General features: G+C 35.9%; 1 protein-coding gene across 1 annotated transcript in view; it reads left to right on the forward strand.

Annotated features, from left to right (window-relative positions):
- Positions 1 to 16,784, forward strand: part of LOC127987699 (NACHT, LRR and PYD domains-containing protein 12-like) — a 93,394-nt gene that overhangs the window by 5,247 nt on the left and 71,363 nt on the right. The window contains exons 7-13 of the mRNA XM_052590057.1: positions 54 to 1,884; positions 3,117 to 3,287; positions 6,701 to 6,871; positions 7,082 to 7,255; positions 9,002 to 9,172; positions 11,247 to 11,423; positions 13,310 to 13,486. Coding sequence (XP_052446017.1) covers positions 54 to 1,884; positions 3,117 to 3,287; positions 6,701 to 6,871; positions 7,082 to 7,255; positions 9,002 to 9,172; positions 11,247 to 11,423; positions 13,310 to 13,486 — 2,872 coding nt within the window. The remainder of the gene's footprint in view (positions 1 to 53; positions 1,885 to 3,116; positions 3,288 to 6,700; positions 6,872 to 7,081; positions 7,256 to 9,001; positions 9,173 to 11,246; positions 11,424 to 13,309; positions 13,487 to 16,784) is intronic.

The raw sequence follows: 16,784 nt of genomic DNA on the forward strand, positions 1-16,784 counted from the left end.
ATGTAGGAGAGAAAATAAGATTAAACAATATCTGTATTTTTGTTTCTGTTTAGATGAACTGTTCTTCATTCATCAGCTAAAGTGTAGCCTAAAGAAGAAGTATCAATGTGTGTTTGAAGGAATTGCAAAGCAAGGTGACTCTACCCTTCTGAAGAACATCTACACAGATCTCTATATCACTCAGGGTTGTAGTGAACAGGTCAATACTGAACATGAGGTGAGACAGATTGAAGTTGCTTCCAGACGTCATGAATCACAGGAGATACAGGTTGAGTGCAAACATTTGTTTGAAGCACCTGAACAAGACAAGCAGATCAGAACTGTACTGACAAAAGGAGTTGCTGGCATCGGAAAATCAGTCTCTGTGCAGAAGTTTGTTCTGGATTGGGCCGAAGGAAAAGAAAATCAAGATATCAGCTTCATATTTCCTCTTCCATTTAGAGAGATGAACTTAAAAGAGCAAGAAAAACTAAGTTTGATGGACCTTATAACTCAGTTTTTCCCAGAGACAAAAGGACTGAACCTTACAAGAAGAAATCAATTTAAAGTCATGTTCATTCTTGATGGATTGGATGAATGTCGTCTTCCTGTAAACTTTAAGGATAATGAGACGTGGTCTGATGTTTCCTCACCATCCTCTCTGGATGTTCTCCTGACGAACCTCATCAAGGGAAATCTGCTTCCTTCTGCTCTCATCTGGATCACCAGCAGACCAGCAGCTGCCAGTAAGATTCCTCCTGACTGTATCGACCGACTGACAGAGATACGAGGATTCAATGATGCACAAAAGGAGGAGTACTTCAGAAAAAGATTCACAGATGAGAATCAGGCCAAAGAAATCATTGATCATGTTAAACAATCAAAGAGTCTCTTTATCATGTGCCACATCCCAGTCTTCTGCTGGATTTCAGCCACTGTTCTCCAGAACATTTTAGAGGAGAAAAGAAATGATGTTGTGAAAAACAATCAGGCTGATGATGTCTCCAAAACACTGCAGGAGTCAAATACTGAAGACACTCCTAAGACTCTGACACAAATGTACACACACTTCCTCAGATTTCAGATCCAGCAGAGCAGACGAAAATATGATGGAGAACATACACCAGATGTTTCCTGGGATAAAGATGCCCTCTTTTCACTGGGGAAACTGGCATTTGATCAGCTGGAAAGAAACAATGTGATCTTCTATGACACAGATCTGGAAGCCTGTGGTATTGACGTCTGTAAGGCATCAGTGTACTCAGGCATGTGTACCCAGATCTTTAAGGAGGAAACAGGGATCACTCTTGGTACCATGTACTGCTTCGTTCACTTGAGCATTCAAGAGTTTATTGCAGCCCTTTATGCACATCTGTTTCTAGACATCAACAAGAAATATGTTTTTGATCAAGACTCTACAGAACAGGAAAATAAAAGTGAAACCGTGATTGATTTGCTCAAGACTTCAGTGGACAAGGCACTAGAGAGTGATAATGGACACCTGGATCTTTTTCTTCGTTTCCTCCTTGGTTTGTCACTCCAGTCCAATCAGAGACTCTTACAGGGTCTGTTGACACAGAAAAATAGAAATGAGCAGAGCAAAGAGGAAATAGTTCAGTACATCAAGCAGAAATTAGAGTCTAATCTGTCTCCAGAGAGATCCATCAATCTGTTCTACTGTCTGAATGAACTGAACGACCAAACTCTGGTGGAAGACATTCAGACCCACCTTAGCAAAGGAAGTCTCTCATCTGCTGATCTTTCACCTGCCCAGTGGTCTGCTTTGGTCTTTGTGTTGTTGACATCAGACGAGGAGCTGGAGGAGTTTGAGCTGCAGAAATTCAAGAAATCAGACGAGTGTCTCATTAGATTATCAGCAGTCATCAAAACCTGCAAAAGAGCTCTGTAAGTTATTGTTCTTTGTTAATGTTTTGTAAAATTGCATTAATCTACATTGATACATAGCAGCTTTGGACAACCCTGATCTATAGTGATTATTAATCATATACCAATTATAAGTGTATATCTTTGTTAGGGTTAAATAATAACACACATTGTTTAACTTTATTATTATATTTTTTTATATAAAGAGCAATGATATTTTATTAGATTTACATGGGATTTATGTAGAAATTTCTGTTTTCAGCAAGCTGTTTAGTTACAGAAGCATGTCATGTTATTATAAACCACATTGTTCCATAGTTATTTCCACTCCAATATGCAGTTCAACTTTCTATATCTTCTTTATAGCAGAAGTTTATGAAACTCATCAAGATGATAGAGCAGCACTATATGTGTGTGTGTGTATATATATATATATATATATATATATATATATATATATATATATATATATATATATCATTGCCATTAATGATATAAGCTTATTATTAATATACATATTTTATTAAGCTGAATACAAGCATGCTAGTGTCAATCTCTGGTTCATGTTTTGTCTTTATTGCCCTTATTTGGTCCTTCCTGTTCGTCTCACTTTTTGAGTGTATTTGTCTCCAGCGGTGTGTATTAATTAATTCCCAGGTGTTTCCCATTGGTGTCCATGTATTTTATAGTGCGTTCTGTGTGCAGTTCTTTGTCAGCCATCAAATGTCATTCTTCAGTCAAGGCTGCCGGCCGTGGCTCTCTGGCCTGCCGGTTGCGCCAAAGACAAGCCTACCAGCCGCCCTACAGGTCTGCCTGTCGTTCCAGAGTAAAGCTGGCCGTCTGTTCATGTGGCAAGCCTGCCGGTTCCTGCTGTACCAAGCCCACCAGTCGTTTAGCACTCTAGTTCACCAACCTTCCCCCCGATCCAGAAGAGGAAACTAGGGAGGAGGAGAAGGGTGTCATCTCCAGCCCCAAAGCTCTCTCCTGTGCGATCCCCAGCCTTTGTTAATAAAACCATTTTGAATTATTCACTTCTCATCTCCTCCCTCCTTAGATCCCGTGCTCCTCATGTGTGAAATGTGACAGCTAGTTTGTTTTATCTACAACATTTGAATGAATACAATTCTATTAAATATGCAGTATATATGTTTTTTTTCTGTTCATGTAAAAATTGTTGGTATAAATTTTATTTTTGTGTTTAACAAATGTATTATATGCATCTAACTCTGTGATTTTATTTATTTTTATTGTAGGTTAAATGATTGTGGCTTAACAGACAAAAGCTGTCCAGCTCTGGCTACAGTTCTTGGATCAGATTCCAATCTGAAAGATCTGAACATGAACAATAATAATCTGCAGGATTTAGGAGTGAAGCTACTCTGCACTGGACTTAAGGATATAAATTGCAAATTAGAGATACTGAGGTAAGTTTTGTGACCAATCCTAGTATTTGGTTAGAATTCAGATCCATCTGTTAACATGGACCTCGTTAATTTGCTACAGATTTGAAGGCAGAACTGCTTCAGTTCAGTTAAATTATTTGGCTTTATTCCAGCATGAACTCTATGTTGCAGGTTCTAACCCAGCATTTCAATGTGGTTTAAGAGTGGACTTATGTTAGGCCATTTCAAAACTTAAATTTTCTTGTTTTTCAAACATGAGGTTGTTTGTATGTTGTAGGGTTGTGCCGATAGACGATAGAATCTCTCGATAGTCAAGACGATATAAGGCTCATTCTCCTATTAATGTATTTAATTATAGGCCTAATAATAATAATAACTATTATTATTTTTATTAGGCAGCCTTTTATAATTTGGCTATCAAACTGCCCAGCTATTTCACTTCAGCACCGAATTTCACACACACAAACACACGTGCGCGTCGGTGAAGAAGTTGTAACGCTTTGACTCGGATAACTCGTTAAATCCATGAAATGAAAGAGATAGAAGACAAACATGTTAATAAACAATAACAGACAATTCATGGACACAGTTGGTCCTGGTCTAAGAAAAAGAGATGGAATAATATCCTGAGGACATTTAGTTGTTTTTTGGTGACCAACAACTTCATTACACGAGGTGAAATCAATAGGTTCAAACTCTGAGCAGGTAGAAGAACATAATGGAACATCATACAAAAAGTATATTGAGTTAGACAGCTGGGATCTTAATGTTGTGATCTTCTCACAAAAAACTTTCCAGTAGACGACTCTAGAAAAGAATGCAGAGATGGATATTAGACAGAGTTAATAGTAGAAAAAAGAACTTGAGGTTTGTGACAAAAATTTTTTGTGATAAGTTCAGACAAATATTTTGCTTTTTGTAGCCCTTACAGCTTTCTGAAACATGTTATAGAAGTTCCCCAAAACTTCATAAGAAACCTGCAATCTGTCCTTCTTCCATTTGCATTCAGCCTGTCTACAAGTCCGTTTCAGATTATGCATATTGTGTGCGCCAGGGCACAGGTACAGGCTTATGAATTTTATACTTCAAGGGGGCAATATAATTGTGTATAATTGATGTCAGCACAAGTATAATTAAAAAGATTAAGATGTGCATCAGCATCCAGATTAAGCAGAGTAGAGTCCAACTCCAGTTAGTTGCAGACTTAATGGCAGGCTCCAAAAAAATCTTCACTAGAATGTAAAAAAGCGAGTCAAACGTGTCAGCGATGGATTTCTGAGGATTCTGCCTCGTAAGAGGACAGTACAAAGAACCAGCCTGTGATCAGAAAAGATGCACTGCTGATTTAAATGTTTGAAACAGAAAAACCATGGGTTAAAATCAAATCAAGGGGATGACCATGGATATGTGTTGGACCAGAAACCCACTGAGTAAAAATCCTTAAAAGACTTAAAAAATCCTGCAGAATATGGTTTAGAAGCACAGAAAACATAAATGTTAAAATCGCCCAACAGCATTACTTTACTAATGCCAATATCCATGTGTGCAGCACTTTGGTCAACATCTGTTGTTTTAAATGTGCTATATAAATAAACAAACATTGTATTGTATCATAAAAGCTGTTTTTGAACTAACTAGAAGGTTTTGAGTTCTTAAACATACAGGATGTTTTTATAGTATGTTGACATGTTATGTAAAAATAATCAAGGGAAATGTAATTTCTCAGTTTATGACCCCTTTCAGTAACTGTAAACTGAAGGATCTCAGGTTAGCGGATGTGTCTCAAGGCCATTTTGGATTCAGTTGTACACTAAATTGCAGAGTAAACTGACAAGAATAAAACTAATTAACTTAATGGATTATTATTGTAAAGGTAATTTCTAGAAGAGCTCATTACTTGTTACATTTGACATATTACATAACCTTTAGTATTTGTTTAATGATTGAATAAAGTCATATGGTCCCTTAAATGTTAACTTCGACCTTTCCTAATGCATTATTAAAATCAAAAGTAGTGCTTGTTTACATTAATGCACTGTGAATTAACATTAACCTAACAGTGAACAGTAGGAGTGTAACGATTCACTCATTTTCTCGATGCATCGATTACAAACCCTGACGATTCATATGCATCGATCTTGAAACATGATTTTTGAATCGTGAATCACCAATCTCGGACAGAAATCGATTAAAAACGCTAAGAATCAAATGAATCGCGATTTCCGTAGCGATTCAGTGCTTTCAAAAATATATACACATTAAATTACTACACGCACAAATTAATGGAGACCTTGAACCGTGTTCTTGCCTCTTATCCGCCTGAGACTGTCACAGGATTGCACAGACATCTGGCGTGTTTTCTCTCAGAATCATCATTCTCTGATGGAGAGGAAAAGTTTAATAGCTACTATAGCATTTTATTTTCTGAAAATTAGATAAAGAAGTTTTCACACTGAAAGAAAAGTGATCTCGATCTCATAGATGTGCCAGGCTTTATCTGCAGCTAAACTGAATTTATTACAGTACAGAAACTATAAAGTATATTTTCTACCTTATTCTGTGCAGAAAATTAAAATAATTGATAATTAAATGTAGCCTAGTATATAAATCAATCATAAAATTGCCATTAGGAATAAATTATCGATAACAAATGATTGATTATTGTCCAGCAGTGTATTTGATTTCTTACAGCTAATTAAAAGTAATAAAAAAAGAAGAGAATTCCTTGTGAAAAATAATAATAATATTTAAAAAAAATAAATAATAAAAATAATAATTATGATAATACATAGGCTACATACATAAAACAATTGTATTTGATATTGCTGTAACTTCTTAAATGATGGCTACGCCCCTGGTGTGAGAAAATGTTAGCTTATACATAATACTCTTAAAGCTCTTTTTTTATCTTTATCTTGGCTTACATAAATTTTTACGTATGCCATGTCATGCCATACCAACATTAAACTAGCATATAACAATAGACAAAGTGTTTTTTTTTTTTTTTTTTTTTTTTTTTTTAAACCTATGGTTCTCTAACCATAAAGGCTACGGTAAATGCCCCCTGTTTTAGCATTTAAAGAATCCTGTGAATGCATTTAAAGAGTGCAGAATCGAAACATTATAATCGAATCGAATTTAATTGTGAATCAAATCGAATTGAATCGTTCTAAATTTGCAGAAATCGTTCTTGAATCGAATCGAAAACCTATGAATCGTGAATCGAATCGAATCGCTGCCTACCCAAAGATTCACAGCCCTAGTGAACAGCTCTATTTTCATTAACTAACGTTGTCAAAGATTAATTAATACTGTAAAAAATTTATTGTTCAATGTTCATCATTAATACGTTAACTAACATTTAATTTAACCGTATTGTAAAGTGTTACCATACTTTGTATTTGTAAATTCTCCCCTCGTGTTCATCATTTTAGGCTGCGTGGTTGTGGTCTAACAGAGGAAAGCTGTTCAGCTCTGGCTACAGTCCTGAGATCAAACTCCAGTCTGAAAGAGCTTGACCTGAGCAACAATAATCTGCAGGATTCAGGGGTGAAGAAACTCCAGAAAGGATTAGAAAATACAAAATGCACATTGGAGAAACTCAGGTGAGTGTAATGAACCATCTTTTGGTTTTTAACAATAACATTCTCTTTGGCTCAAAATGCAAATGTTACTGCAGTAATCTAAAAAAGGAAAGACATGATCAGATGACAAAATGTTTTTTTCTTCTCTGATTAGAAGAAATATATTAAACCTTTTTGTAGTAGTAATATTAATTTATATAACTTTGAATAAAATTAAACCTTTTCTAATAGACTTTCAGACTGCAGTATCAGTGAAGAAGGTTATAAAGCTCTGTCTTCAGCTCTGAGATCAAACCCTTCACACCTGATAGAGCTGGATCTCACAGGAAATGATCCTGGAGAATCAGGAGTGAAGCTGCTCAGTGATTTACTACAGGATCCAAACTGTCAACTCAACACACTGAGGTGAGATCTGATGAAATAATGAAAAATAAATGATACGCATGTGAATTATAGTATTTGACTAATTTAGTAAGGTATACAATTTGTTGCATTAAAAATGTTGAAAATGATCAAACATGAAAGATCAGATGCTGCAGCTGCTGTTGTTTTGATGATAAATGTCAGCACAGTTTAGTTGTGTTAAACGTTTCAGCTTAATCAGACATTTTGGGTCACTAGATGTGCTGGTGTTCAGTAGTTTGGTGCCTCAATTAACATTTATGATTGTGTTATTGTGGACATTTCTCATGAAAAACATATTCAGTGTGATTTATTATCCTGATTGTTTAAACGTTACTGAATGCACTGTACATTAATTTCCATCAAGCTCAGATTCACAACACTGTAGATCTACTACAGCAGATCTATCACAGACCACAGACATGTGATGTGTGTCAGGAGAAGATCCGTGATAATTGTGCATAGACACAGATATCAGTTAAATAAAACTATCCAGAGCAGGGGTGGGCGATATGAGCTAAAATGCATATCACAATATTTTACACTGTCCAGGAGATATCAATATTATATTGTGATATGAGAAAAAAAAATAATGGCCTTACAAAACTAGAAAAAGTGAGCGATTGGACATAGACCTGAAAAGTGTTTTTTTTATTGTTTCATTGTTTTTCTCAAAAAGTGGGGCCTGTAAGAATTAAATTAAATTAAATATTGTGTTTGAGTTGGCCAGTGGTTCCCAAACTTTTTCTGTCGGGCCCCTCTTTTGTAGAGAAAAATATTTTCAAGGTCCCCTCACCCCTTCTTCTTTTCTTTTTTTTGAGAGTCTCTTACGCTCACCAATGCTACATTTATTTATTAAAAATACAGCAAACACTGTAATATTGTGAAATATTATCAATTTAAATGATCTATTTGAATGTTTTAACATATAGGCTTCTGTATTCCTGTCTGCTGTAGACGCTTAGAGCAGAACCATGCATCGTTCATTTATATTTCTACATGACTCCCTGCAATACAACTCTGTATCAATAACAGACCACTAGATGTGTGATTGATGAATCAATCACAACTGCTACAACTGATAACTGAGTGCTAATGTTGAGCTCATTAAAATATGTCAGATTAATATTTTGTGTTCAATTATTTACTTGGCCACATAAGTGGTGAAATGATTCAGTGTAGTCTTTATCACCCTGCAGAGGTTTATTTGGCAGAATAATCTGCTGACTGTACACTGTCCCTCAGTTTGGGAACCACTGGAGCAGGTGATCTGTGCTCTATTAGTTTGGTCTTTTACGATGATCTGTGTGTTTGATTACTAATGTCTGTGTAGCACACAGAGGACAAAAACATTCAGCCTCGACTCTTTATCATTTGTGTTAGTCCAGTGTTTGGTGAATTCTGCTACATAATAATAGAAAGAGCCAGCATCAAAAGATCAACTAAATAGATCACTATGAATGCTTAGCTGTCACAAGCTAGTTATCTCTTTGGTTACTTTCCTCATCTCCTGCTTAAAAGCCAGAAAGGGCTTCAGATTTTTGAGAATCATGATCTAGTGAGCTTCTGCCCCAGAGTTTATTTTAAAGAATTTACTTTTGACTTTCTTAAAAATGATTTGTATATTTAAATGTTCAACTGTTTTAACTTGAACTGTACTTTTCGTTACAAACAATGTTTGATAATCTTTAAATGTTTTGTGATGCGATGCACATTGAATTGATTCCAGCTTCATCTTCTCTTCTGAAGGTTTTTGGGTCCTGCTGCAGATGAAGGCTGTCAGTATGTGACTGGAATTGTGGGTAAAAACCCGTTACTCCTGAAAGAGCTGAATCTGAGAGAACATGAACTAGGAGACACACGAGTGAATCAGATCTCTGCTCTACTGCAGGATAAACACTGTACACTCAACACACTGAAGTGAGTATCTTACATCATTTCACATGTTACATGACTAGTAATGTTACAGTCGTCTTTTAATTCTCATTTGAGTCCGACCCCACGTTATAAAGCTTGTAAGAGCCAAGACATTTTATTTATTTTTTTATTTTTTTATTGCAGAATAGAACATGGTCAACATGCGTGACACAACTTAACTATATAAAATAAAATAAATAAATAATAAATAGATCAAATAAATAGACGGGGGGGGGGGTCTTAGATTCGTGGTTTGAGATTTTGGTTTGGCTTTATTAATTCTCGCTGTTGTGTATTCCAACAATGCAATATTTTTGAGTTCTATAAGCCACATTTTAAACACTGGGGATGTGGGTTCATGCCAGATTTTAAAAATGATCTTTTTGGCCACAGTTAGAGCAGTGTGAAGGATCCTTCGCTGGTTAACATTCAGATTGAGCTCAGCATCATCATTCAACAAACAAAGACTGGGATGTTTGAAAATAACCACGTCACACAGCTCTGTCAAAACTTGAAAAACCTGATCCCAGAATTCACCAACATGTTGACACTCATAAAACATAAGTCCCCACAGTATTTGAACTACAGATTGAGCAGAAAGGGTTAGGCAAGCGCTTCATTTTGTGCAGGACATATGAAGTAGCGTAAGCCTTGTGAATGAGTTTATAATGTATTAGTTGGTGAGCAAGATTTTTGAACCTTGTTGGAATACTTTCCCAAATCCAGTCCCAGTTGGGTTTGAAAGGGGCAGATCGTTTTCCCATATAGTAGTGATGGGGAGTGTGCCGCAGCACTGCTTGAGTGATCTGTTATAAATGAATGACACTGCTCCTCGTGCCTGAGAATAATTCACACAGTCCAACAGAGGATGAGAGTCCAGATTACGGTTCCACTGACGACATATGCACACATTGCCCTTCTCAACATTAAATACAGAAAGTAGGAATGACCAGGAAGATTGTAGCAGTCTTTCAGCTCTTGAAAGGACCTTAATCTGTGATCGTTGAATATATCACTCAAGAGCCAGGACATTTTTAATATAACTCTGATTATATTTGTCTGAAAGAAGAAATTCATATACATCTAGGATGTCTTGAGGGTGAGTGAGTGTAGGGAATGTGTCCTCTTTCTTTTGTGATATAACGGCTCATACCGCTTTATTTCTGTGTGACTATTTTTTTAGTCCTGATAAATTAATTCATTATGATTAATGTATCTCTTATTATTGTAAAACATTGATGCTTTTGGATTTAAATCTTTAACAAAGCAAGCAAACAAACGTCTGCTTTTATCATGTTTGTTTTGTGATAGCGCTGGTTCCAGTGACTTATCTATTATTCGTTTTCTGTTAACTTCTTTGTTGGTGAAATGATGGAGTTTGATGTTGTGTCTAACACAACTGAACAGAACCGGTCCAGACTGGGCTTTATTCTGTGCAGGCATTGCTTCTTCAGTCTGACCTGTTTCAGAGAAATATTACTGTACTTCACATCTACGCACACAGACAAACCTACAGTTTTATTTAGATGTGCAAAGTTGAATCTGTGGAGCAAAGCTGATCAAGTCACTGGACAGAGCAGAGCGAATGCATTTACGTTGTAGTGATGTGCAGACCAGAATAAATTTAAACACAAATACACAGCAGTCAGGACTTTTATTTTAGAAAATATGATCAGTTTTAGACAAAAGATGAAATAAGAATTATATGACAGAAATAAAAAAATAGGAAATATTTTAACACCTTTCACACAAGGTTGTTAGGAATTAAAACTTTGTATTTTTATCAAGAATCAGGAGAAATTGTAAATAAATCATGAGAAGTGTCAATTATTTGATTAAATGAACAACTTATTTGTTTTTCTGTTTTGAAGACCAAATTGTGGAAAATTATCCAAAGGTGTTCAGACACTCTTCCTCTGTTTTTTGTTTTATCAAGACATTGAGAGAAAGATAAAAGATAGAAGAAAACTATTTAATAAAGTCACAATGTAGGTTAAGATGCTGTTATTTGATGATGAATTACTCACACATGAACATAACGTGTCTGATTCATTGTGTTTTCTCTTTCTGTCTTCAGTCTGTTTGATTGCAGTATTACAGGGAAACAGTGTCTCATCCTGACTTCAGCTCTGAAATCAAACCCATCACACCTGAGAGAACTGAACCTGAGCGGGAATAAACTACTAGGAGACTCTGGAGTGAAACACCTCAGTGATCTACTGATGAACACACAATTCAAGCTGGAGAAACTAGAGTTAGTATCATTATACTCTACAGCACTTACAGTCAGATTAAAGATTACTGTTTACTTTCATAAAGTCACCATGAAATTAAAGTTTACAGTTATTATTTTTTATGGAATATTGCAGTGCTGAAATGATTTATCTGTGCGCACAATGTATTTATAATCCTGATCTTTCATCTGAATAACTTTTCTTCTCCTCACAACTGTCATGAATCCTGTCGGTGGTCTTCCGTCCGCTCTCCACCAGAGATCCTCCTTCTATTATATTGACTCACACTACACAGACTGTTATGTGTCCCCTGGACTACATTTCCCATGATCCATTGCACTGATTAACCATAATCGAAGGCGATTCATCTGTGATTATTAATGTGTTATTTAATATCTTGATAGTGAACTGCGGTTCTGTGTATTAAATGCTGCTCCATCTGAAATCAATCACTTTAAATAATAGTGTAAGTATTAAAATAACAAACTCAAATGGACAAAAATGTGTTTTAAGCTTAATATTTTGAGTCTCTTCTCCCTCACCTCACAGTGCTTTAGTTCAGGGCCTGCTTTCTTCTTGTACATATCACACACACACACAGAGAGACACACACACACACACACACACACATTTTTCGATGAGTCCACTAGTGATAATAATGTTACCTGCTTGACAGAAAGGGTTGCCAGGTTTTCAAAACAAAATCCACCTAATTGCTTCTCAAAACTAGTCCAAACTAACCACATTTCGAGGGGGTCCCTTGGTAAAAATAGCGTTCCGAAGCTAAAATACACGTCACTGGGGTCGTTTTAACCCACGGCAACATTGATAAAGTTTCAAATCCATGAGAAAACTGCAGACTTGGCAACACTGTGAGGATAGTAATGTCTACAACAGACTCAATCGCTGTCTCATGCTGCACTTATAGAAGTACGACTTTCCTCTGTGGATACACTTCCTCACAAGTGCAATTCTAGCTTTTACGCCCAATTTACGCCCCTGCATGTGATTTATTGAGCAGCCCTACATTCAGAAGAGCACATCAGTTTTTCAGCCTGGTTCTCTTCTGAGAAGCTGGTGACCCATCAAATATAACAATAAAACATACATTAATAATAGTAATGATATTACTGCATTTTTAAATAAGTGTTTATTTAAATAAAATAATAAACTAAATAATAAAGTGTGATAATTCTATTTTATTTTAAAATAAAATGGGACTATTAAATACAAATACAATTATTTTATAGTAAACTTAAAAATAAAGTGCTAATATTTTTATTATTATTTGAATTTGAATTTCTTTAATTTTTCATCTTCAAACTTAAACTCAGCAAGCTTTTATTTTGGCGGGTTGCTCGTAAGTCTATGTGCTTCTGGGTTTAGTCTAAAGAGCGTCAGTGAATGAAATGTCACAGTTCTGCATTGTGCTTTGAAAACATTAACAGGAAGCCTAGATTTATTCTTTCAGTTTGAATAGAAATCTTATACACTACAGTTTGTCGATCTAAAATGGTAATTGTGCATTAATAGCAGTCAACCATGTCGGTCCACAAACACACACTCTGAACTCATTTACAGCACATTTCTTATTTTGGTCGCGCATGCGATAATAATTGAATTGAATAAAATAAAAACTTTAAAAAAAGCTAACTGAGACTTGTTATAGCACTTGTGTATCATTGCTCATTTGTTGATTTTGATTGCTTCAGTTGTCGTAATTTATAAGTCATTTTGGATAAAAGCATCTGCTAAATGATTAAATGTAATGGAAATATAAGGTTTTGGCAGTTCTTAATTTGTATTTCTTTTAAATTATTGCACTGTATGGTGTTAACACATGATGAATTACTCACACATGAACATAACGTGTCTGATTCATTGTGTTTTCTCTTTCTGTCTTCAGTCTGTTAGGATGCAGTATTACAGAGAAACAGTGTCTCATCCTGACTTCAGCTCTGAAATCAAACCCATCACACCTGAGAGAACTGGACCTGAGCGGAAATAAACTACTAGGAGACTCTGGAGTGAAACACCTCAGTGATCTACTGATGAACACACAATTCAAGCTGGAGAAACTAGTGTTAGTATCATTATACTCTACAGCACTTACAGTCAGATTGATTTATCAGGGCACATAATATATTTCCAAAAATAAATGTACCCTTGTGATCTTTAATGAAAATAACTATCACTTTCCCTCATGAACACATCTCTTCTCTCGTCTGATGATGTGAAGGAGGGAAAACCTGTCAGTCTCATGAGATCACAGCAATAACAAACAATTATCAGCTTTTCATCTAGAATTAATTCCTGACCTGCAGTAAAAAAAAAAAAAGAACAAAATATGATCATAAAATGTACTTGTTGACTGTAAACTTCAATCTTAAAATGTATTGAAGTAAATTTAGATTTATGAACAGAATTTTCTTGATTTGTTACATTTAAACACTTTTTTTTTTTTTAATGTTTTCATGTTATGGTAAAGTGGTTCTATAGTTGATCCTGTTTTTTTTTTTTTTGGTCTGACTAAAGATTCTTCAGGCTTGAAATGTAACTAATATCCTCAAAAGTTTATGGCTGAATGATTATTTATTTACTTATATTGTTTTTAGGTTTTATTTATCACACTGTATGGTGTTAACACATGATGAATTTCTCCCACATGAACATAACGTGTCTGATTCAATGTGTTTTCTCTTTCTGTCTTCAGTCTGTGGAGATGCAATATTACAGAAAAACAGTGTCTCATCCTGACTTCAGCTCTGAAATCAAACCCATCACACCTGAGAGAACTGAACCTGAGCGGGAATCAAATAAAAAACCCAGGACTGAATCACTTATGTGACGTACTGAAGGATTCACACTGTAAACTGGAGAGATTGAGGTCAGTAACATTCACAGACAAGAATAAAAATGATGAAAATCACTTTGTTTAACTCTTATGTGCTGTTCAAGGTCTTTTGAGACCCCAAATGATGTTTGCTGAAATAAAAACAAATGTTCCCTTTATCTAAATGACATGAGACTTTGTTCGGTTGTCAACACTTGATAGATCTACAAATAGAGAAATTAAATTGGATTGAGATCTGGTTGTGTGTTACTGTTAATAAGGTCACTCTCTGGAGACCCACTTTGAAATGAATGAGGAAATGATCAAATCAATACTTTCTCTTCTTAATTTATCAAATAAAATCAATAAATTCACCACAATTCAGACCACAAAATACACGAAAGTGAAGTGCACAATGCAGAACGATTAAACTCTCATATAAATAATGTTACATAATTAGTCAAAATGTCAGTCACAACACAGATAACACACACAGTCTGAAGAGGAGACACCAGCAGATCTGCGATGGAGGAAAACACACACGCCATGTTATCCCCATTAATCACAATTAGGAATTAGTCTTATTTTACATAAAAAGCTCTTTTTATATAAAAAAATATTTAAAAATATATTTTTAATTAATACATTTTATACATTTACAAAATATCATAAATCCTTCAAAAAACTACATGAATGTAGAGTAAAAACATTAAACGAACAGCACATAAGAGTTCAACAAAACACTTTATACTCAATATCTCATGATGAATGTGTTCACATTATATTTGTGAAAGATTCTTCATCTTAATGATTTGTTTGTAAGATGATCTCTCTTCCTCTGTTTGTCTCTTTCTAGTCTTTATGGCTGTGGCATTACAGATGTTTCTTCTTTAACTCAGTCTTTGACAAACACAAAAGCTCTGCAGTTTCTAAAACAGCTTGATCTGAGTGTTAATAAGATTGGAGACTCAAAGCAGAAGCTCATTGATGTGCTACGAGACTCAAACTGTGAACTGATGTGAGTAAACTTCACTTTGTGATATTAAAGAGATTCATTTACCTCTGATATCTGAACAAATATATACTTTCAGATATTAGTGAAAAGAGTTGATCAAATGATCAAGCTTTATTTCAAAGGGTTTGTGTCTGAATGAAATGTAAAGTTGATAAAAATGTTGAACACAAAGGAGGAAAGAGAAGAAAAGCAGACTGTCACAGCTTTCTACAGCAACAGCTGCTTTATTAATGAGATCAGTAATAGTGAATCATTAGAGTTTGAAATAGATTTGTTCAGATTGTAGGAAAACGCTGGTAAAATCAGAGCAGATTCAGCTTCAGCTCACAGTCGTCCAGCATCACATGATCAATGTCTCTGTCTCTTGTGTGTTTTTACTTTGACAAGCAACACGTCACATTACTTTACACTTACTTTCTGTAAGAGATAATGTCCCTCCAGCCGCTTGTTTTCACAGAATAAACCCGACAGGGTGATCAGGACTTGTGTCCTCCTGAAGAGACTTATTCGGTGATAACATCCGGCTGCATCTGCATTATCAGAATCAGAATCAGAATCAGAATGAGCTTTATTGCCAGGTATGTTTACACATACGAGGAATTTGTTTTCGTGACAGAAGCTCCGCAGTACAACAGAATGACAGCGACAGAACATAAAACACATAATAAAAGAATAAAAAATACAAATATGTAGACAGTGAATGACAATATACAAATGACAATTGTAGGCAGGTATATTACAAAGTGAAGTTATGTATGTACATATATATTGTGTGCAAGATTTAAGTGTATACTAAGTATGTGTGTTAGATAAATAAAGTGTGTGTGTATATAAATATAAAGTGTAGTGTGTTCGCCATTATTGTCAGCTGTTCATAAGATGGATTGCCTGAGGGAAGAAACTGGTCCTGTGTCTGGTCGTTCTAGTGCTCAGTGCTCTGTAGCGTCGACCAGATGGCAACAGTTCAAAGAGGGAGTGTGCTGGATGTGAGGGGTCCAGAGTGATTTTGGATCATTTTGGAGTAGAACTGTTTCAGCAGCTCCTGTGGCAGGTTTAACTTCCTCAGCTGGCGGAGAAAGTACAACCTCTGCTGGGCCTTTTTTACGATGGAGTCAATGTGAATGTCCCACTTCAGGTCCTGAGAGATGGTGGTTCCCAGGAACCTGAATGACTCCACTGCAGTCACAGGGCTGTTCATGATGGTGAGTGGGGGGAGTGCAGGGGGGTTTCTCCTGAAGTCCACGATCATCTCCACTGTTTTGAGGGTGTTAAGCTCCAGGTTGTTGAGACTGCACCAGACAGCCAGCTCTTTTACCTCCTGTCTGTAAGCAGACTCGTCACCGTCCTGAATGAGGCCGATGAGTGTGGTGTCATCTGCAAACTTCAGGAGCTTGACAGAGGGGTCCTTAGATGTGCAATCGTTGGTGTACAGGGAGAAGAGCAGTGGTGAGAGTACACAGCCCTGGGGAGCTCCGGTGCTGATTGTACGGGTGCTGGATGTGTATTTTCCCAGCCTCACTAGCTGCTGCCTGT

The sequence above is a fragment of the Carassius gibelio genome, chromosome B22 (genome assembly GCF_023724105.1).
Source record: "Carassius gibelio isolate Cgi1373 ecotype wild population from Czech Republic chromosome B22, carGib1.2-hapl.c, whole genome shotgun sequence".
Lineage (NCBI taxonomy): Eukaryota > Metazoa > Chordata > Actinopteri > Cypriniformes > Cyprinidae > Carassius > Carassius gibelio.